Source organism: Dermochelys coriacea, chromosome 7 (assembly GCF_009764565.3).
Source record: "Dermochelys coriacea isolate rDerCor1 chromosome 7, rDerCor1.pri.v4, whole genome shotgun sequence".
Taxonomy (NCBI): Eukaryota; Metazoa; Chordata; order Testudines; family Dermochelyidae; genus Dermochelys; species Dermochelys coriacea.
The window spans coordinates 5484955-5508073 of NC_050074.1; the positions used below are offsets into that span (position 1 = coordinate 5484955).

At 44.7% G+C, this 23119-nt stretch overlaps 2 protein-coding genes across 2 annotated transcripts in view; one reads left to right on the plus strand and one right to left on the minus strand.

The window, feature by feature from the left end:
* Positions 1 to 3924: 3924 nt before the first annotated feature.
* THOC7 (THO complex 7) lies at positions 3925 to 21408 on the minus strand. The gene is made up of 8 exons (XM_038410971.2): positions 21278 to 21408; positions 19408 to 19525; positions 16286 to 16413; positions 15831 to 15917; positions 12070 to 12127; positions 5782 to 5848; positions 5566 to 5635; positions 3925 to 4321 (listed from the first exon to the last, which is right to left on the minus strand). The coding sequence occupies exons 1-8, from the start codon at positions 21294 to 21296 to the stop codon at positions 4254 to 4256; spliced, it is 615 nt and encodes a 204-aa protein (XP_038266899.1). The 5' UTR covers positions 21297 to 21408; the 3' UTR covers positions 3925 to 4253.
* Positions 21378 to 23119, plus strand: part of ATXN7 (ataxin 7) — a 154446-nt gene continuing 152704 nt past the window's right edge. Inside the window, exon 1 of the mRNA XM_043519575.1 lies at positions 21378 to 21509. The gene's annotated coding sequence lies outside the window, so the exon portion shown is untranslated. The remainder of the gene's footprint in view (positions 21510 to 23119) is intronic.

Below are 23119 nucleotides of genomic sequence, written 5' to 3' on the forward strand. Positions count from 1 at the left end.
CAATGAGAGCCAAAACCAGAGACCGAAGTTCTATTTTCTATCTTTGGTGTTCCTTTCTTTCCCTTTTTGGGTGTTTGTCTTCTTTTTGCTTTCTAGCCCATCTCAACTAACCTCCTCTCTCTTCTCCAGAAAAGACAGTTACTACCACCAAAGACTGCCAAACACAGTGAGTCGATGGGAGATGGTATAAGGAGCTTTAAACTCCTGCTCAGATAGTCAAGTGGGATGCTTTCATAGCACACTGCCATGGCATCCCAAGTAATGTACCTACCTGCATAGACTATAGACTGCAAGGGGCTTAGCTGTAGGATAAGGGGTATGTTTAGCCCCTAGGCAAGAGCATGTGTACGTGCCATGTTATGAACATGTCTCAATTACTTCATTGGAGAGGAGAATTAAACAATACCCAGAAGTGCTTTGCGGCAGGCTGGTTTGAGATACCCCACCATACATGCAAGGTGCCATGGAGGTAAAGCAGCAGAAGACTGTGAGTATCCCATCTCCTTGTGCCAACTGCTTCAAGGTTATGGCATGATTTAGCCCTAAATGATGAATCAGAGTTTCAGCAGTGGCAAGTCAAGGTAAACCAAGAACAAATGCTTGAAAATAGAAAGATGAGGGAGGAATAAGAACATATTTTTCTGTTGGTGACTTGCTTTCTCTCAGTGCTGCATATTCGGTATCTAATGATTTTTAACATATTGGTTATTTCCCAGGTTATAAGAAATACAAATTACAGATTCCATAAAACAAAAATAATTCTTTTTATACCTCCCAAAGCCACACTAGCTAGCCTTGTCTGAATACACTTTTTGTTTTCAGGTTTCTTATTTGTCAAAAAAGAGAAGAAACTTTCTAGGCCTCAAAAAGAAGAAGAAGAATGAGCAGAAGGTGCAGTACCATTCAGCCTGTTTTTGCAATTTTCTTAGATGTAGCTTCAAGTTACCATAGATTCACAAAGGGGCAGAGATAGTATCACTTGGCACTGGTGTCACCATGACCGCTTATTCTGTCAGTGCATGAAGTTACATCACATGCTTGTTCTTCTTTCTAAGTTAAAAATTCTGCCCAAGTTCCCTATCTATACCTTATATTCAAATTGCACCCTATGCACTTTGCAGTACAATACAATAACTTATTTTTTAATTTAAAAACAAAATTCCCTAGTGTAGGAAATATTAGCTTTATCCCTTCTAAAAATCATTGTGGTGGTGTCTCCTCTGTTTGGTATTCAGTGTCCATGTGATGGTGGAACTAGGACGTAGTATCATGGCAACACAGTCTACCACCTCAGAGAGAGAAGCACAAAAAGCAGGCTAGAATGGTAGGAATAATTTCCATTTAAAAAAAATGTAGTATAGTGTGTAGCTGGGATCCCAAGTGCAATTTATATTTGTACATGTGGAAGCCACTCAGGTAAGCAACATCACAATGGAAAGGTTTCCAGAACAAGGGCAGACAGTATCTGCCATCTGTTTAAATTGTTCACGGAAGGAGAAATTCAATCAGAAGAGTAAGGGGGTCTCAACTACATAGTCCCAGGATATTAATGGCAGACTGGAACTGGAATGTGTTGCTAAAAAACTGATGCCACCGAAGTTTGTTTAAGGTTTGTCTACACGGTGTGGTAGTTTGCACTGGAGTGGTGTAAATTCTAGTGTACACTGATGTGTTGTGTACTAATTGGCCTGTGTGGATGCTGCTGTTGCACACTAAAAGTTCCCTAGTATACTTTAACATAGTACTATTTGAAACCACAATAAATGTAGCAATCAGTTGGTTATCTTAACTGTGACACTAACTCTGCCTAACTAAATCCAGTTATAACATGGTGGCTCTTTATCCCCACCAATCTTTTGCAGATGACTTAAATAGGGACACCTGATTTTCTTGGAAGGGAACTATTTCAATATTAAAGGAGTATTTGTGGCACCTTAGAGACTAACTAATTTATTTGAGCATAAGCTTTCGTGAGCTACAGCTCACTTCATTGGATGCATGCAGTGGAAAATACAGTGGGGAGATTTTATATACACAGAAAACAATGGATGTTACCATATGCACTGTAACGAGAGTGATCAGGTAAGGTGAGCTATTTCCAGCAAGAGAGGAAAAAAAACCTTTTGTAGTGATAATGAAGGTGGGCCATTTCCAGCAGTTGACAAGAACGTATGAGGAACAGTGGGGAGGAAGGAGGGGGGAATAAACATGGGGAAATAGTTTTACTTTGTCTAATGACACATCCACGCCCAGTCTTTATTCAAGCCTAATTTAATAGTGTCCAGTTTGCAAATTAATTCCAAATCCGCAATCTCTCATTGGAGTCTGTTTCTGAAGTTTTTTTGTTGAAGAATTGCGACTTTTAGGTTTGTAATTGAGTGACCGAAGTGTTTCAAAAACCAGTTGGAGAAGTGAAATTTATTACTAACCTTTGTTGCTCTTTCACAATATGCTACAGAATACTTACTAATTCATATACGGTGAGGGAACAATAACTGAACTATACTGAATCTTGCAAATTAAAGAACAAAACCAAGTCAGATGCAATTTTTTTTTTAAAAGAGACACTACTTGAAAGAGTAATTTGTTCTGACTAGTAATCAACAATAGGTAATCCAGTCAATATTACAAGTTAAAGTTCTACTGTATATGTTTTAGATTAGCAACTTCTAAAAAGCAACTGGGAACAGAATGTTACATGGTAATTAACATTATGTAATGATTTTGGACAGAAATCGATTATTTTATCCTACAAGCTAAAGAAGAAAACTAAACGAGCAGAATGTCGTTGGAATTTGGCTACACCACTGTTAACACTTTTACTCTTGAAAAAAGTGCTATGACCCCTTCAGCGATCACACAAGATCAAGACCCGGATCGGTGGGTAGCGATCGATCTATCAGGGATCGATTTATCGCGTCTAGTGTAGACGCGATAAATTGATCCACGATTGCTCTGCTGTCGACTCCGGAACTCCACCAGGGCAAGAGGCGGAAGCGGAGTCAACAGGGGAGCGGCGGCCGTCGATCCCGCGCAGCGAGGATGCGAAGTAAGTGATTCTAAGTCTATCTAAGATACGTCGACTTCAGGTACACTATTCTCGTAGCTGAAGTTGCGTATCTTAGATAGATATCCCTCCCCAGTGTAGACCAGGCCTTAGCCCGTAAGCACTGTGGGTTTTGGTTGTAATTTGGTTGTGTTTATGTTGTGGGAGCATAGCACCATGGGGCCTGGATACCTGGCTCCTAGGCACTACTAGAATACCAATAAATAGTAGTACTACAATAAAGGCTTGTCTATATGGACAGCTAGTTTGCAGCAAATTGGGGTGCAAATCTACAGTATGAGCCTGCTGTGCACTAACTGGCCACGTGGACCCTGCTGCTGTGCACTAAAAGGTCCCCAGTGCGCTTTGATCTACTTCCATTTCGAAGTCGAGCAGATCAAAGTGCATCAGGGACCTTTTAAGTGTGTGGTAGCAGGGTCCACGTGGTCAGTTAGAGCATGACAGGCTGTCTGTTTACACTCCAGCTCGTTGCACACTAAACTGCTGTATAGACACACCTTAGAATGTTACTGTGCCAACTTTCATATACTAATGTGAGATGATTCTTAAAGTTTATAGTGTATTTGAAACGAAGGAATAATTATTAACTTTCATTGGCGGGTTCTAAAATATACTACACATAGCTGCTACCCTGGAAAACTACATGTAAACCATTTGGTCCAGACTTAGATTCCAAACCTACATCTGGGTCCACTAGTCTGGACTCCTGCACATGGGTAGAGGCTACTGGCATGTCTGTGACTGCATGCAGGCACAGGAATACTGACTGGTGGGCTCAATGCAAGATCAGGGCCTTAATACTTTACTGCTAAATCTAGGTTTTTAGCCTTAAAAAAAAAAAAAAGGGAGAGAGAGAATTATTTGTAAACATGTTTTATTGCCAACATTGTGTTATCATCTTAGCTGATTACCGTATAGAAACGTTTCACACTCTGCAACTTAAAAGCCTAAAATAGTTTCCTAGTTCACAAATATAAAGTTTTTTGTATTAAACCTAATACAGTGCCTGTCCACGCTTTGTCTATGAAGGCTTTTTACGGATCAGTAACTGTTTTACTGTAGCACTAACAAAACAAGTATTTTTGTATTAAAAAAATAGTATTCATACAAATTCACAGAAGCAAGGTTTTATTTCTTAAAGAAAGTTCAAGAGCTGTGGAAATTCCTGGGTAAGTCCAAAATCGGTCTACTGTTTAGTCTCTGCTTCCATGTGAGTTTCTTGAGATTCCTCTGCTTCTGAAAGTTTTTCATCATCTGAAATTTAGATTGTGTCGGTTAATCAAACATGCTCAGATTAGACTTGATATTTATATATAAATTGTACTGGAGAATGTCATCCCAGTTAAAAATGTTTTGTGTTAGTGGGCTTAGATCTGTGGTTTAGCACTGCATTATACAAAATATTAAGTAACTAAGACTGTGACACAAAAAAGGGAAAACACACTAATTCAAAGCTAAGTCTGACATTTGCCCCATTTCAGCAAATTACTACTACAGCAATTAGTGTTTGTGTATCTGTATATGTAAAATCCTGTAATATCAATGCACAAAGTTTATGTATTAGCTTCCATTACTAATGTCCTTGCTTATTGGTGGCTTCTCACATTCTGAACTCTTACCATAGCACTACTAATACCTGACTCATTTAATGCTTTTCATCTTCACCTCCGCTGTGAAATTTATTAAAAACTTCCATGATAAAACTGTAGCCTTAGTTATACAAGATATGTTCCTGTCTTTCCAAGATTGAATGTCTTGTTTGGAATAGGTATAGATCTGGCCTTAGAGTATACTATATGAAGATTATATCAGAAAGAACTGTCTAGTGGTTAGGGTGCTAGCATGGGAGTCAGGAGACCTGTGTTCAATTCCCTGCTCTGCCACAGACTTCCTGCATGTCCTTGGAAAAATCACTCAATCACTCTGGGCCTTGGTTCTCTACTAATTTGCCTATGTCACAGGGGTGTTGTGAGGATAAATACACTAAAGATTGAGATGTCCAACACTACAGAAATGGAAGCCATATCAGTTACCTAGATGCAGAGACCATTTTTGGTTAGTTCAACAAATATTTATGAACATATTTTTATATTGTGGCTCTGAAGGGTAACGGCTATGTCGCTATTTTTACAATCACATTTCAAAGGAGTTTATTAAAAACAATGAAAGATTTATAAGGAATTTGTTAGCTGCAGATAGGTTTGACTCTACTCTACTCCATCATAGCTGGCTCCTAGAATAAAGACTTTTTTTTATTTTAGATAAAGATTCACTGACTTAAGTAGTGCTGAATGCAGTAGTTTAATATAGGAAATACAGATACAACTATAATTTAAATAATTTCAATGCTGGAAGGCATTATTTTGTATAAGCTAATTGGAAAAAAGACATTCTGCTCCCCTTACTCGTGGAAATAGTCTCACTGGCTGTAACAGAACTACTCCTGAGTAAACTGAGGAGGATTTGGCCCTATATATTTTCATTTAGGAACGACTTACTTTCTAAAGTTTGCTGAAGTTCATGGATGGTACTCAGAAGCACATGGAACTGCTTTCGTCTCAACTCAAGCTAGAATGACAAAGAACACAATCCACCAACTAAAGTATGGCCAATTAAGCGAGTATATACATGAACTATGAAATTTTCAGTAGAGTTCTCATAATTACGTTCATATGAATATAAATATAAATACCAAAATAAAAGAATACCCCTACCTTATCTTCAACATTTTCTTTAATGTGAGAAAGATGTTGAAGTTCTTTTCCCAAAGCTTCTAGCTGCCTGCAAATAAATTCCAATAACTGTCATAGTACAAACAGTGTAGTAACAAATTACACACAATTTCTGTGAATTATTAAAAATAACTAAATCATTCTCCATGGCTTTGCTAAAATACTGGATTCCTGATTTTTAAAAAAAATGTCTGGAAATGGGAGAAACACTCCGCAAGATACCCCTGATATTTTCACATGAATGTACTATTTCATCAACTCCTATGTCTTACAAAAGCACTAACAGAAGGGCACAGTGGAGCATATAAAAAAAAAAATAACTACATACTCCATATAGAAACACAAGAATTGCCAGGGTGGATCAGCCCGACAGCCCATCTAGTTCAGTATCCCATCTCTGATAGTAGCTGGAACCAGATGCTTTAGGAGATAGCATAAGAACTGTGCAATAGGCATATGTGGAATAATCTGCCACCCCCCCCCGCCATTAGGTCTCACCCCACTCTCTAGCAGTTAGAAATTCGCTTAAGCCCCAAAGCACAAGGTTTAATATTCCTTCCAAAAAATGGTGAGGTCAGTATTTATGACTCTGGATATTCTTAATCTATATACTTTTTTTTAATCTTGTTAAGATCTTGGCCTCGGTGACTTCTTGTAGCAACAAGTGCCACAGCTTAAGAAGTGTGAAAAAGTATTTCCTTTTGTTGGTTTTGAATTTCCTACCTCTTAAAGTGCCCCCCTATTCTTGCATTATATGGGAGAACAGAAGCTCCGGCTCTACCTTCTCTATAACACACATTATTTTATGTACTTTGTAATGTCCCCTCAGATCCATCTCCTTTCAAAGGCAAGCAATCCTAGCCTCTTCAACCACTTTTCACCGGAGAGTTTTTACAGGCCTTTGGTCATGTTCGTCACTTTTCTCTGAACCTCTTTCAGTTCTGGGATATTCTTTTTGAGATCAGGTGACCAGCATTGCTAGGAGAATGCACCACTGACTAATACAAAGGCAGAATAAAGTTTTCAGTATTTATCTCTATCCTATTCCTTATGCTTCCTAATATTTTGTTTTCTCTGACAGCAGTTGGTCTCCATTAGGCAGTGTACAGTGATGTCCCAGGTCCCCTTCCTGGGTTGATGCAGTTAATTTAGAACCCCGTAAGAGGTAAGTAGTTTACATTTTTTTCCCTTTCAATTGCCTTTATCAACATTGAAATTTTATCTGCCATCTTGTTGCTCATTCACCTAGCTTGGTTAGGTCTTTTTCAAAGTTCCTCATGGTCTTCTCCAATTCTGACTATCTTGAATAACTTTGTCATCTGCACCTTTTGTTACCTCTTTACTCACCCTCCCCCACTTTCCAGGTATATTAAACACTGGACCTAGTCCAGCCCTGGGAGATCCCGATTGTTAACCTTTTGCCATGATAAAAGTTGACCATTTAATCCTACTCTTTGTTTTCTCTCACAGACAGTTTTTGATTTGAGATATTTTTCTTCTCACCTATAAGTACTTAGCTTCTTTAGTAGCCTCTTGTGAGGGACCTTGTTGAAGGCCTTTTGCAAGTCTAATTAAATTGTCAACCGGTTCTCTTATCCTTTACAGGTCTATAATTACCCAGATCATCCCTAGGGTCTTTAAAATATGGGTACAACATTTGCCACTTTGCAATACTTTGGAACATTAGCTTTTTTAATGAGAGATTTACAAATTTTTATTAGCTTAGATATGAAATAGCTGAGCTGCTTCTTCTGAACTCTTGGATATATACCATCTTGACCTAGTGACTTACTGCATTTTAAATTATCTATTTGCTCCACTACCCCTCTTCCACCACATCAAATCTATGACAGTAACTCATCTTTACCAGCAGGAAATATCAGGTCTGGGGCAGAAATTTACCCAACATTGTCTGTGGTGAAGACCGATAGAAAGACATCACTTATCTGCTCACCAATGTCTTTATTTTCCTTAATTGCTCCTTTTAGCCAACTGATTCTTTTGCAGGCTTCCTGTTTCCGCTATACTTTTGTTTTACCCAGTGAGCTATTTACTCTTCAGACTCCTCTTTGGCCCCTCTAATTTCCTTCTTTTTTAGTGCCTGCTGTAATTCATGCTCCTGTTTTATTATTAGCAGTATTATCATAGTGTCTCAGAGGCCCAGGCACTGTTGGTTTCACTAGGGTTAGATTTTCCAGATTTTGAAGGCAATCTTCTTGACTTGAATAGCCTCTTGAACTTTAACATTCAGCCACAATGGTTTACACCTTGCTTTCCCCGTTTCCTTTTTGTTCAGCAGTACATGACTTGAGACTTACAATTTTTCTAAGCTGTATCCAAGTTACGTCTAGGGATTTTTACTTCCTTTACTTTTCACTCTATGGCCTTTTTGACTCACCTCCTCTCTCTATTGAAATTTCCTTTTCTAAAGTTTAGTGTCACTTTTTGGTAGTCTATCTGTGCTTTGGATGTAGAATCTAATTATATTGTGGTCACTGTTACTTAGCTCACTTATTGTCACTTCTTGAATTAGCTCCTGTGTGCTTGTACCCAGTTTAGCTGACTTAAACAATATGGATTTTAATATGGCTAAATGTAAGTATATACATCTAGGAACAAAGAATGGAGGCCAAAGTTACAGGATGGGGGACTCCAACCTTGGAAGCAGTGACTCTGAAAAAGATTTGGAGGTTGTGATGGATGCTTAGCTGAACATGAAGTCCCAGTGTGACTCTGAGATCAAAAGAGCAAATGTGATCCTAGGATACATAACCTCTCTACTCCTACTTGAGATTTCCCTGTTTATGTTACCTCTATATTTGGCATTGTTGTGACCACTAGTGGAATACTGGGTCCAGTTGTGGTGCTTGCAATTCAAGGAGGATGTAGATAAATTGGAGCGGTTTCAGAGAAGAGCCATGAGAACGATTACAGGATTAGAAAACATGCCCAAGAGCGATGAGGTCTTTGAGTCTATGTAGCTTAAAGATAAGTTTAAGGGGTGACTTACTTACAGACCATAGGTACCTACATAGGTAATAAATATTTAATAGCGGGCTCTTCAATTTAGCAGAGAAAGGTGTAACACAATCCAATGGCTGGAAATGAAAGCTAGACAATTCAGATTGGAAAAGGCATAAATTAATAATGAGAATAATTAACTACTGGAACAACACCCCAAGAGTCGTGGTGGATTCTACATCACCGACAATTTTTAAATCAAGTCTGGATGTTTTTCTAAAAGGTACTCTAGGCATTATTTTGGGGAAGTTCTATGGACTGTGTTATACCAGGGGCAGGCTAGAGGATTGCAGGTCTCTTCCGCTCTTCAAATCTATGACGATTAAGTCAAAAATAGTCTCTCCTCTTGCCTGCTCTAGTATTTGGAACAGCTAGTTCTAATACTGTACTGTCAATAAATTATTTTTCTAGACTTTTTTGTCCCATTGTGCCATATGACTAGTGTATGACAATAAATCAGGACCTTTTTCCTGACCAATTTTTCTCCAGCTTCTGCAGTAATTAAGAGTACCATGAAAACAGTTATGTTTCACTAGCTGAGAGCCTTTCATACAACAAGTCTCCTGATTTAAGATTGGTGTTTCTTGGCTTGTAGTATTTGGCTTTGTAGCAATTTCTATAAGTGTCCTTCAGAAACAAGAGAGCAAATAGGCAGCAGGTTTAAAACAACGAAAGGAAATATTTTTTCACACAATGCACAGTCAACCTGTGGAACTCCTTGCCAGAGGAGGCCAAGACTATAACAGGGTTCAAAAAAGAACTAGGTAAGTTCATGGAGGATAAGTCCATCAGTGGCTATTAGCCAGGATGGGCACGGATGGTGTCCCTAGCCTCTGTTTGCCAGAAGCTGGGAATGAGCGACAGGGGATGGATCACTTGATGATTACCTGTTCTGTTCATTCCCTCTGGGGCACCTGGCATTGGCCACTGTTGGAAGACAGGATACTGGACTATATGGACCTTTGGTCTGATCCAGTATGGCTGTTCTTATGCAGTATGATCTTGGTGGTTAGGGCACTGGACTGGGATTTAGGAGACCTTGGTTCAATTCTTACCACGTTTTTACTGTATTAACATGAGCAAGTCATTCAGTCTCTATGTCCCAGTTCCCCACCTGTATAATTGAGATACTAATCCTCTCTCATAGCCTTAGTCTGTCTATCTTGTTTAGAGCATACATTGTTCAGAGCAGGGACTCTCTCTTCCTGTGTATTTGTACAGGGTGTAATACATAAGATGGGTACCCCACAGTAAGGTCTCTACATATTCCTGTAATACAAATAATAGGAAGAAGAAATGAAGTAAAGGAAAAGGCAGAAAAATCAAACTTGATCAATACTATTACTGCTATCTATGGATTTGCTAAGGACACTTGTGCTCAGATGAGTGACGTGCCAGGTAAATAGAGTGGCTTCCTTCCAAGAAACATGCATGACCTTTTAACTGTTCCAGCTGATTTATTTGAAAAACTAAAGCCACTTTTGACATCTACACATCATGAGCTTTCTATTGATGAGTGGCCCATAACTGGTTACATAGGAAATTTGTATGCTGCACACAGTTTACTGCACTGTCAATTTTTAAATGAAATGTTCTTACTAGCTCAAAAACATTATCCCTGTAGTTGTATTTTCTAAAGTCAGACAATTATAGATCTTCCATTTGATATAGAAAATCATGGAACATAGAATGACAGCTTCCCTTTGTAATTTAAAGACAGGTGGCCAGAGCAAATCAAATATGTAAGTATAAGCAATATTTAAGCGAGAACACTAAACTCTAGTGTTCCCATCCTGCAACCATCATCATTAATCAAGTTCAGAGGAGCAAAAATGTAGTTGAAGACAGTGCTAGAACATTTGAGATTGTGAAGTCAAAACTGATCCTCCTCCTTGATCGGTACTAAGTATCCAATTTTACAGATTTTGGTCCAAATTCAGCAATCACATAACCAGTGGTGTAAGTTACAGGTAGGGTAAATTGGACAGCTAGAAGGTGTAAGTTGCCTGATTGGGAAATAACTAGGGGTGCAAGATAGTAATTTATAAACTGAGCAGGTGGGGCCATTGTAGGAGAAGACGCTAACAGGATCACTCCATGCATCTGAAGAAGTGTTTTTTTTACCCATTAAAGCTTATGCCCAAATAAATCTGTTGGTCTCTAAGGTGCCACCAGACTCCTCATTGTTTTTGTGGATACAGACTAACACAGCTACCCCTCTGATACTAGGAAGATGTAAAACAAAGTAGCAGGGCTTTCCTGCTACTCATTTATTGCATGCCTTTTGCACGTATGTTACATGTTCTGCACAACTACTGAATTCCAAACTTGTGTCAATCACGTTACTTTGCCATTACACCTCTTTTTCTGATCAACCTGTCCCCAGTGAGTTTGGCCTGAGACTTCACCAGCATGTAGATCTGAGTTTCACCCATTAAGTATAATATATGAATAACATTTCAAATACAAAATAATAGCAATACTTTTGAACAGAAATGCATGGAGGTTAATTAAAATATTAAGGAATAAACCTGTTAAAAGAAAGTCACCACATACCAAACTTTAAACACATACACATTGCAGCAAATGAAGAAAATGGTGTACAACAACCTCCACCAATAGTAGTATAAAAAAAAACTTAGCTTTTAAATGTTTGTTATAAAATCAAGTGAACATCACTTTAATGAAGAGACACTATTTTCTAAGCAATGAGCTTTAACTGGGATACTTAATGAACAGTACTGAATTAGCTTACAATTATCTCACCCTCAATATCAAACAAACAAACAAACAAACAAACAATCTAAGGTCCATTAGAATAGGTATGGTGTGCAAAGTTTGGACAAGTGCAGATTACAAATGAAAAAATGACTAAAGGGTTTTTTGCATACACAGCAACTGTGCAAAAACCTTTGTAGACGGAACGTTTTCCATAGCAATTAACAATATAGAAAGAATCTCCATCAATGGTTAAGTCTAGGTCTGCTGCTCACAACGCCTATGAGATGTAAAAGTAAGTTTGTTTCCAAAACATGAAACCAATTAATGTAATTTGTTCTATGTTGTAAGACTAGAAGCAGGTCATGAATGAGCAAAAATATTTTACAGAGTAGGTTAATTAATAAACTAAACCTCTACAAAATGTAGTAACTGATTTAAATGCTGAAGATCCATAATAAGATGAATGATTTATGTTAAGTGACTGAACAGCTGTTGGCTTATGTTCATTTCAGTCAGCTCTATACTTACTTTAATGTTTCATGCCTGTCTGGATGGTGCTGTATTACTTTAGCCAATGCATCATATTCTGAAAGGGAAAAAAAGCAAACTTTTAAATTCTTCTGGGTAAGGATTTCTAAAGCGTGATCCAGTCAATAGGACTACTCATAGTGGAAAGCACCATGCTCAGTATTAAGTGTTTGTAGGGTTGGGCCCATAAGTACAATGGTAGGTAGTTTATAGAATCTAGTAATTTTTCACTACTGTGTAGACCAGGGGGTCTCAAATCAAATGACCACGAGGGCCACATGAGAAGTAGTACATTGGCCGGAGGGCTGCACCACTGACCACCCCCTGTCCCAGCTGCCCTGCCCCCACTCCACCCCTTCCGTGAGGCCCTGCCCCGGCCCTGTCTCTTCCCACCCCTTCCCTGACCCCATTTCAACCCCTTCACTGAAATCCCCACCCCAACTCTGCCCCCTCCCTGCCCCCAGGGGGTTCAGAAGGAGTGAAGGGTGCTGCAGGGGGCTCAGGGCAGGGGTTGAGGTGCAGGAGGGGTGTGGGGTGCATCAGGGGGCTCAGGGCAGGGGTGCAGGATGCAGCAGGTGGCTCAGGGCAGGGGGTTTGGCTAAAGGTGGGGTTCGGGGGGCAGGTCCGGCCCAGCGTGCACTGGGGGCAAGGCTCCCTGCCTGCCTGCCCTGTCCCCGTGCTGCTCTGGGAAGCGGCCAGGACCTGGCAGGGGGGCACAAGGGTCTGTGTGTTGCCCTGGCCGCTCCTCCAGGTACCTCCCCTGAAGCTCCCATTGGCCGGGAATGGGGAACCGCGGCCAATGGGAGCTTCGGGGGAGGTACCTGGAGGTGCAGCCAGGGCAACACACAAACCCCTGGCTCTCCCCCAGAGCAGCGCGGGGGCAGGGTAGGCAGGCAGGGAGCGCTGGCCGGAGTCGCTCTAGGTAAATGCTGGGGGGGGCGGGGAGGCCGCGGGGAGCTGGGGGGCCGCAGAAAATAACCCTGTGGGCCATGTGTTTGAGACCCCTGGTGTAGACCGATTTGTTGTGTAAGTATAGTTCATGTGTATTTAAAATACACATGGTTTCTGACTCTGTATCTAACTCACACCTTGAAGATAAATACAGTATCATAACAGTTTTAAACCTGTAGATGTAGTTGGGTATTTAAGAAATGGTCTTATCTTGTAATTAAAGAGCAGAGCTACAGTCATGTGGGCAACTGTAACCTTGCCAATTCCTATACATGCACTAAGCGTCTACAAATTCACATGAAAAACTTTGTGCAGTGTGTGTATAAAGTTTTCACCAAGAACCAGAGGAAACATGGTACAAGCAAAAAGAAAAGGAGTACTTGTGGCACCTTAGAGACTGACATTTATTAGAGCATAAGCTTTCGTGAGCTACAGCTCACTTCATCGGATGCATTTGGTGGAAAAAACAGAGGAGAGATTTATATACACACACACAGAGAACATGAAACAATGGGTTTATCATACACACTGTAAGGAGAGTGATCACTTAAGATAAGCCATCACCAGCAGCAGGGGGGGGGGGGGGGGGGGGGGGGAGGAGGAAAACCTTTCATGGTGACAAGCAAGGTAGGCTAATTCCAGCAGTTAACAAGAATATCAGAGGAACAGTGGGGGGTGGGGTGGGGTGGAGAAATACCATGGGGAAATAGTTTTACTTTGTGTAATGACTCATCCATTCCCAGTCTCTATTCAAGCCTAAGTTAATTGTTTCCAGTTTGCTAATTAATTCCAATTCAGCAGTCTCTCGTTGGAGTCTGTTTTTGAAGCTTTTTTGTTGAAGGATAGCCACCCTCAGGTCTGTAATCGAGTGACCGGAGAGATTGAAGTGTTCTCCAACTGGTTTTTGAATGTAATAATTCTTGACGTCTGATTTGTGTCCATTCATTCTTTTATGTAGAGACTGTCCAGTTTGGCCAATGTACATGGCAGAGGGGCATTGCTGGCACATGATGGCATATATCACATTGGTAGATGTGCAGGTGAACGAGCCTCTGATAGTATGGCTGATGTGATTAGGCCCTATGATGGCGTCCCCTGAATAGATATGTTGACAGAGTTGACAACGGGCTTTGTTGCAAGGATAGGTTCCTGGGTTGGTGGTTCTGTTGTGTGGTTACTGGTGAGTATTTGCTTTAGACTGGGGGGCTGTCTCTAAGCAAGGACTGGCCTGTCTCCCAAGATCTGTGAGAGTGATGGGTCGTCCTTCAGGATAGGTTGTACATAAACACCACCCTATATCGGAAACCTACTGACCGCTATTCCTACCTACATGCCTCTAGCTTTCATCCAGATCATACCACTCGACCCATTGTCTACAGCCAAGCTCTACAATATAACTGCATTTGCTCCAACCCCTCAGACAGAGACGAACACCTACAAGATCTCTATCATGCATTCCTACAACTACAATACCCACCTGCTGAAGTGAAGAAACAGACTGACAGAGCCAGAAGAGTTCCCAGAAGTCACCTACTACAGGACAGGCCCAACAAAGAAAAGAACAGAACGCCACTAGCCATCACCTTCAGCCCCCAACTAAAACCTCTCCAACGCATCATCAAGGATCTACAACCTATCCTGAAGGTGCCACAAGTACTCCATTTCTTTTTGCGAATACAGACTAACACGGCTGCTACTCTGAAAATGGTACAAGCAAAAACTTTAACATAAGAACGAAGGACTGGCAGGGACCTCCTGGATCATCAATTCTCCTGCTCTTATAAGCAATCCTATCATAAAATCCTATTCATAAACTGAATGTCACTCCTTCAAGGGCTAGTAACCTAACTTCCATCCTGAATTTAGACCTATTCCTGAAAGGTGCTGAGTGTCATGAATTTCTACTGAAATAAATGGGAGTTAATAGCACTCAGAACCTTGAGTTCAAAAATATCCAGGAAACAGATACTGGCAAAATAACTAATTTAAATATATCTTTGCCTCTGAGTAAGGCTAATGTACTGGGTTTTTGCAATACTATTTACTTGTCTTTGTTAAAGAAAGATTCTTATTTTCAATAACTTCTAGTTTTGTGCCTTAGCACAAAATGTAGGAATTCTCTTTATCCAGGGTGTGGTATTCAAAAGATTAAACAATCTTCATGGAGTCAGGATTTTTTCTCACTCTTTGAAAAATGCTGAAACTGCTTCCTGATTAATTACTTTTCAAAGTGTATGTAACAATTTTAAGTGAGCAGTTTGATTATGGGAACTGATCTCTTCTCACTGAGAACCTTATTGCTCTAAATGAGCTTTATTGCTCTGGTATGGCATAAAGATTTTTCCATTGCTTATTTTACTCTAATGGCACAAACCTAGCTCGGACACACCTGGTCATATCTGTAATTTTCTAATTTCACAGGTCACTGGCTTGTCTTTTTCCAAATTGGACTAGTCCAGCGGTAATGGTCTGCACTGCCATGTAGGAGACCTCACTGTGCCATGAAGAAAGTTTGATGATTGATCATCTTCTATTCTTCCCCTGACCAAGACGCATAATGGTACAAATTTGCCATACTGCTCACCCATGTCCTTCCCTTCAGTTAGGAACAGTACTGACTGGCTCTGAAGGGAGGCTTGTCCAGGGCTCTTCCCTTGATGGCTAAACCTCCTTTTTGCTCAGAATTGGACAATGAGTAAAACTGAAATCTAAAGGCAAAAGTTGTAAGTATTTATAAAAGACCTTTTAGATTTGAAATAGTTAGGCAACTTTAGGTACAGGCATTTGCTCCATCTAAAGTAAAACCTTACCTTGGCGATTTTTTCGAATTCTTTTTGCTTGCAGGATCTGCTTTTTGCATTCAGCAATTTTCTCATGTGCTGCAGCTATACTATTTTCTTTACAAAAAAAAAAACCAAATTAAAAAAAATCCCAAAAGGTAAGAGGTACAGTATTTGATTCAAAAGTACTCTTAAGTGTTAATAAGCCAATTTTCTAAACTACAGTGTCACAGAAGCAACTGACTTCAAACCTATGACCCCCATGGGAAATGTTTATTCCCTTGTACATTTTGAATTTGTATTTTAAATACTAGCAGGATGCTCAAAGACTGTGCATGGGTGTTTTTCATTAAAAACTGAAATACATATATTCTTGGAAACAGTAGACAAATTATGCTAAATCTGCCAGAAATTGTCTCAAATTTTAATGCTGGACTGCCTTACAGATGCTACGACAAATACTCAATAAGTTTAGTTCTCTTTACCTATGTCTTTGTAGATTTTTTCATAGTTCTCCATTTCTCTGAGGTTCATATCATAGACAAGCAGAGTTTTTCCCATTGAAAATTCACATTGTGATAAAGTGCTCAGCATGCGTTGGTACTGGCTGTAGCTAAAGGTGGACAAGTTGTTATTAAGCAGTTAAAAAAATTTTCATGGAAATGTTCATTTACTATTACAATGCCATGAAAGACCAAATATCTCATGAAATATAACAGCAATTGAAGAAATGTAATATTCCAAGCATTTAATGTATAATTCTTGAAAATTTAAGTTATACATATATCATAGTGGTTAACTAAAGCATTACATTTTTCAGTTTATTTTCAAGATGCCAAATGGGCATTAACATAATAGACACAATCCATGGGTGAATCTAAGTGTCTCATTAGAGAAGACTGCTTATCCACTGAGATTAGTATTTAATATTTATATTACAGTAATATTCAGAGGTCCTACTTGGATTAGAGTTCCACGGTGCTCCTCCTATAAACATGCATATGAGGACAGGACTTCTGCCCTGAAGAGCTTATATCTCATGTAGAAAGCAGATACATAATTTTATAGGGGAATTTATATCTAATGATAGTATAACAATGGAATAGTACAGAAATATTTATTGTAAAGCAAGTTCCTTGCTCCACTCACTCCTGCTTTCCATCACAGCTATCAGATGCTTATTTCGGTAAATGGTTTATTTAAATGTGAGTCACATTTTCACACAGGATTGCTTTGTTGTGTTTGCAGACCTCTAGCATAAATGGAATTCTTCACAAGTCAGATCATTGAAGTTCTATGGAGATGTTCTCCAATGGTTAATGATTTAATTTAAAACTTGTCTACTTTGAATAGATTTGATTTGCAATATGGATTACTTTGTCAATTCTCTTTTACAAAGCCTTGCCCTGAACACTCTCTCGGGAATGCTCATACAGTCACGCAAAAGACAACTTCCTCCAAGCATCTAGTTTTATAGTGTTCTCTCTAATAAAGCCCTCCCCTTCATTTTGAATGGAGTTAATTTAATGGCATTTTTCTTAGACATATCTTTTTACAGAGGAACAAAAGCAACAGACTCTCTTCTCCAGGACACACCTTTTAGTTATCCTCTACAACAGCTGTCAGTTGCTGTAAAACCAGTTGCAGCAGCAGAAAGATTATAACAGTACTGAGCTTCTCTCAATAATGCTTAAGCAATGGCATAGATTCAATATTACCCACCCAAAACATTAAAAAAAAGTCAGGCCTTCAAAAAAAAAAAATCATTCATTTAAATTATGAGATTTTTTTTAAAAGGGATTTTTGTTTGTCTTCTGGTTTTTGAGTTCTTAAAGTACAAACTTTTCTCTACACCAATGAGGGCTAGATAGTTACTTAAAGAAAGTAGATATTCTCATCTAATCACTTGACTCCAAGATCTGGGGCTTTAAATAAAATACCAATATCACTTAAGTTGGCAAAAAATGGCTACATGATGCTAATTATCTTAGCTATGTAACTGCTGCAGAGTTTAGATTGTAAAAAATGCATGGTCATATTTAAATGTAACAAAAATGGGGCTGTCAATTAAATAAAAAAATTTAAAAAATTAAGTTGAATTTACAAATGTAGAATTATGCACAAAAATAACTACAATCAACAATAAAACAATGCAAAACTTTAGAGCCTACAAGTCCACTTAGTTCTACTACTTGTTCAGCCAATCGCTCACACAAAAAGTTTGTTTACATTTGCACGAGATAATGCTGCCCCTTCTTGTTTACAATGTCACCTGAGAATGAGAACAGGTGTTCATATGGCACTGTTGTAGCTGGCATCGCAAGATAGTTACGTTCCAGATGTGCTAAAGATTCATATGTGCCTTCATGCTTCAACCAAAATTCTAGAGGACATGAATCCATGCTAATGAGGGGTTCTGCTTGATAACAATCCAAAGCAGTGTGGACCAATGGCATGTTCACTTTCATCATCTGAATCAGATGCCACCAGCAGAAGATTGATTTTTGGTCATTCAGGTTCTGTAGTTGCCACATTGGAGCGTTGCTCTTTTAAAACTTCTGAAAGCATGTTCTACACTTCATTCCTCTCAGATTTTGGAAGGAACTTCAGATTTTTAAACCTTGGGTTGAGTGCTGTAGCTATCTTTAGAAATATCACATTGGTACCTTCTTTGCATTTTGTCAAATCTGAAGTGAAAGTGTTCTTAAAATGAACAACATGTTCTGGGTCATCATCTGAGATGGCTATAACATGAAATATATGGCAGAATGCGGGAACACAGAGCAGGAGATATACTATTCTCCTCCAAGGAGTTTAGTCACAAATTTAATTAATGCATTTTTTTAAACAAGCGTCATCAGCACGGAAGCATGTTCCCTGGAATGGTGGCTGAAGCATGAAAGGGTATACAAACGTTCAGCATCTCTGGCATGTAAATAACTTGCAATGCCAGCTACAAAAGTGCCATGCGAACGCCTGTTCTCACTTTCAGGTGATGTAAATAAGAAGCCGGCAGCATTATCTCCTGTAAATGTAAACAAACTTGTTTGTCTTAATGATTGGCTGAACAAGAAGTAGGACTGAGTGTACTTGTAGGCTCTAATATTTTGTACTGTTTTGTTTTTAAGTGCAGGTACGTAACCAAAAAAATCAAAAATCTACCTTTGCAAGTTTCACTTTCACCATAAAGAGATTGCATTACTGTATTGTATGAGGTGAACTGAAAAATACTATTTCTTTTATTTATCATTTTTACAGTGCAAATATTTGTAATAAAAATAATATTTGTACACTTCATATTCTGTTTTGTAATTAAAATCAGTATATTTGAAAATGTAGAAAAACATCCAAAAATATTTAATAAATGTTAATTGATATTCTATGGTTTAACAGTGCAATTAAAACTGCGATTAATTGTGATTATTTTAAAATCATGATGTTTTTGAGTTAATTACGTGAGTTAACTGTGATTAATTGACAGGCCTAAATAAAAATATATATTTTAGGATGAACTGCACTGTATTTCAAAACAAAACAAGCTTTGGGATCTAAACTACTGGTATGGAGACAACATTGCTTTAAAGATGAAATACAGAGAATGAAATACCCCTCTTCTTGAGATCCAGAGTTGCACCATTTAATGAAGCTCTTCACTAACAAATTAATTCGTCGGTCGTCACCAGCACCATCTCCATCAATTAAAAGTCGTTTACGAATAACTTCATCTAAAGTCAAGGAAGATCATTTTTAAAAAAAACATGAACTCTGCTGTTAACATTAGACAAGTCATGGGTTTGGTAGAGCCTGGTTCAAGTTATGATAGATCCTGATTTGAATTATAGCCCTCCCATTACAGTCGGGGGGGGGGGGGGGGAGAGCTTGGGAACCCAGGCTGTATGGCAGTGGAGGAGGGGGGGCTGGGTCTGGGGGGGAGGGTCGGGGCCCAGGGCTGTAGGGGGAGGGCCTGGGTCGGGGGGGGGGGTAGGGTCAGGGGCCCAGGGCTGTATGGGGGGAGGCCTGGGTTGGGGGGGGGAAGGGGGTCAAGGGTCCAGGGCTGTATGGGGGTGGGTGGGGGAGGCCTGGGTCGGGGGGGGGTAGGGTCAGGGGCCCAGCGCTGTAAGGGGGGGAGGCCTGGGTCCGGGGGGGGGAGGGTCGGGGCCCAGGGCTGTAAGGGGGGGAGGCCTGGGTCCGGGGGGGGGAGGGTCGGGGCCCAGGGCTGTATAGGGGGGAGGCCTGGGTCGGGGGGGAGAGGGTCAAGGTTCCGGGGCTGTAGGGGGGGGAGGCCTGGGTCAGGGGGGGAGAAGGTCAAGGGTCCGGGGCTGTAGGGGGAGGGCCTGGGTCGGGGGGGAGGGTAGGGTCAGGGGCCCAGGGCTGTATAGGGGGGAGGCCTGGGTCGGGGGGGGGAGGGTCAGGGCCGAGGGCTGTAAGGGGGGAGGCCTGGGTCGGGGGGGGGGAGAGGGTCAAGGGTCCGGGGCTGTAGGGGGGGGAGGCCTGGGTCCGGGGGGGAGGGTCGGGGCCCAGGGCTGTATAGGGGGGGGGAGGGTCGGGGCCCAGGGCTGTATAGGGGGAGGCCTGGGTCCGGGGGGGGGAGGGTCGGGGCCCAGGGCTGTATAGGGGGGAGGCCTGGGTCGGGGGGGGAGAGGGTCAAGGATCCGGGGCTGTAGGGGGGAGGCCTGGGTCCGGGGGGGGGAGGGTCGGGGCCCAGGGCTGTATAGGGGGGAGGCCTGGGTCGGGGGGGGGGAGGGTCAGGGCCGAGGGCTGTAAGGGGGGAGGCCTGGGTCGGGGGGGGGAGAGGGTCAAGGGTCCGGGGCTGTAGGGGGGGGAGGCCTGGGTCCGGGGGGGGGAGGGTCGGGGCCCAGGGCTGTATAGGGGGGAGGCCTGGGTCGGGGGGGGAGAGGGTCAAGGGTCCGGGGCTGTAGGGGGAGGGCCTGGGTCCGGGGGGGGAGGGTCGGGGCCCAGGGCTGTATAGGGGGGAGGCCTGGGTCCGGGGGGGGGGAGGGTCGGGGCCCAGGGCTGTATAGGGGGGAGGCCTGGGTCCGGGGGGGGGGAGGGTCGGGGCCCAGGGCTGTATAGGGGGGAGGCCTGGGTCCGGGGGGGGGAGGGTCGGGGCCCAGGGCTGTATAGGGGGGAGGCCTGGGTCGGGGGGGGAGAGGGTCAACGGTCCGGGGCTGTAGGGGGAGGGCCTGGGTCGGGGGGGAGGGTAGGGTCAGGGGCCCAGGGCTGTATAGGGGGGAGGCCTGGGTCGGGGCTCGGCTCAGGGCGCTGGGCGGGGGAGGCCTGGGTCCGGAGCCCGGGTTGTGGGGGTGCGGGCCGGGGCCGGGGCCGCTCCCCCGCTGTCCAAGGGAGGCCTGGGCCGAGGGGCCGGCTCCGGCGCCGCGGGCTGCTCGCGAGGCGGAGGCGGAGGCGAGGCCCGGCCCGGGAGGGGGCCGCTCGGAGCCCCGGGCAGTATGAGGCGGGGGCCGCGGCCGCGCTCTCACCGTCGGTCACGGCCCCCATGGCGGCGGCGGCGAGTGAGGTCAGCTTCCCACAATGCAGCCGGGTAAGCGGCAGCCATGGAGGCGGAGGCGGAGGCTGGGGCTGGGGCCTGAGCTGCTCCCTGCGGACCCGGGGCCCCGCTCAGCCGCGCCACCGGCCGGCGGGGGAGAGAGCGGGCGAGGCCTGCACCCCGCGCGGAACCGGCCTCCTCCTCGCCGCGGGCCGCCTCAGCAGGTGAGGGGCGGGCGCCAGGCTCCACCCCCGCTCGCCGGCCTCCTGCTGCCGCGCCCCTCGCTGTCACCCTCCTCGGCCTGCGCCCCCGGCCCGGCCCGGCCCGGCCCGGCCCCGGCCCCGGCCCCGGCCCCTTCCTTGGCCTCCCTGGCGCCGTCCCAGCCGCGTCCCTCGCCGCGTCCCAACCGTCTCCTTCGTCGCCGGCGTCGCTGTCCTGTCCCGGGCGTTGTCCCCCCCCCGGCGTCGGCCTTGGAGTCGTGTCCTCGCCCCGTCCCAGCCGCGTCCCTCGCCCCGTCCCAGCCGCGTCCCTCGGCGTCGTGTCCTCGCCCCGTCCCAGCCGCGTCCCTCGCCCCGTCCCAGCCGCGTCCCTCGGCGTCGTGTCCTCGCCCTGTCCCAGCCGCGTCCCTCGCCCCGTCCCAGCCGCGTCCCTCGGCGTCGTGTCCTCGCCCCGTCCCAGCCGCGTCCCTCGGCGTCGCGTCCCTCGCCCCGTCCCAGCCGTCTCCCTCATCGTCGGCCTTGGCTTCGTCTCGCGGGTGTCGTCCCCTTTGGCCTCAGCGTCGCGTCCTCGCCCCGTCCCAGCCGCGTCCCAGCCGTCTCCCTCGGCGTCGTGTCTTCGCCCCGTCCCAGCCGCGTCCCTCGCCCCGTCCCAGCCGCGTCCCTCGGCGTCGTGTCCTCGCCCCGTCCCAGCCGTCTCCCTCATCGTCGGCCTTGGCTTCGTCTCGCGGGGGTCGTCCCCTTTGGCCTCGGGCGTCGCGTCCTCGCCCCGTCCCAGCCGCGTCCTCGGCGTCGTGTCCTCGCCCCGTCCCAGCCGTCTCTCTCGGCGTCGCGTCCTCGCCCCGTCCCAGCCGCGTCCCTCATCGTCGGCCTTGGCTTCGTCTCGCGGGTGTCGTCCCCTTTGGCCTCGGCGTCGCGTCCTCGCCCCGTCCCAGCCGCGTCCCTCGCCCCGTCCCAGCCGCGTCCCTCGCCCCGTCCCAGCCGCGTCCCTCGGCGTCGTGTCCTCGCCCCGTCCCAGCCGCGTCCCTCGGCGTCGTGTCCTCGCCCCGTCCCAGCCGTCTCCCTCATCGTCGGCCTTGGCTTCGTCTCGCGGGTGTCGTCCCCTTTGGCCTCAGCGTCGCGTCCTCGCCCCGTCCCAGCCGCGTCCCAGCCGTCTCCCTCGGCGCCGTGTCTTCGCCCCGTCCCAGCCGCGTCCCTCGCCCCGTCCCAGCCGCGTCCCTCGGCGTCGTGTCCTCGCCCCGTCCCAGCCGCGTCCCTCGGCGTCGTGTCCTCGCCCCGTCCCAGCCGTCTCCCTCATCGTCGGCCTTGGCTTCGTCTCGCGGGTGTCGTCCCCTTTGGCCTCGGCGTCGCGTCCTCGCCCCGTCCCAGCCGCGTCCCAGCCGTCTCCCTCGGCGTCGTGTCTTCGCCCCGTCCCAGCCGCGTCCCTCGCCCCGTCCCAGCCGCGTCCCTCGGCGTCGTGTCCTCGCCCCGTCCCAGCCGTCTCCCTCATCATCGGCCTTGGCTTCGTCTCGCGGGGGTCGTCCCCTTTGGCCTCGGGCGTCGCGTCCTCGCCCCGTCCCAGCCGCGTCCTCGGCGTCGTGTCCTCGCCCCGTCCCAGCCGTCTCTCTCGGCGTCGCGTC

Excerpts from the sequence above, each read along its gene's own strand:
- THOC7 (XM_038410971.2), bottom strand. Across the intron at positions 16,414-19,407 it reads TCTGGATCTCAAGAAGAGGG|CTACAGCCAGTACCAACGCA; the intron begins GTATTTCATTCT and ends GTCCACCTTTAG. Across the intron at positions 4,322-5,565 it reads ACTTCAGCAAACTTTAGAAA|ATGATGAAAAACTTTCAGAA; the intron begins GTAAGTCGTTCC and ends TCTAAATTTCAG.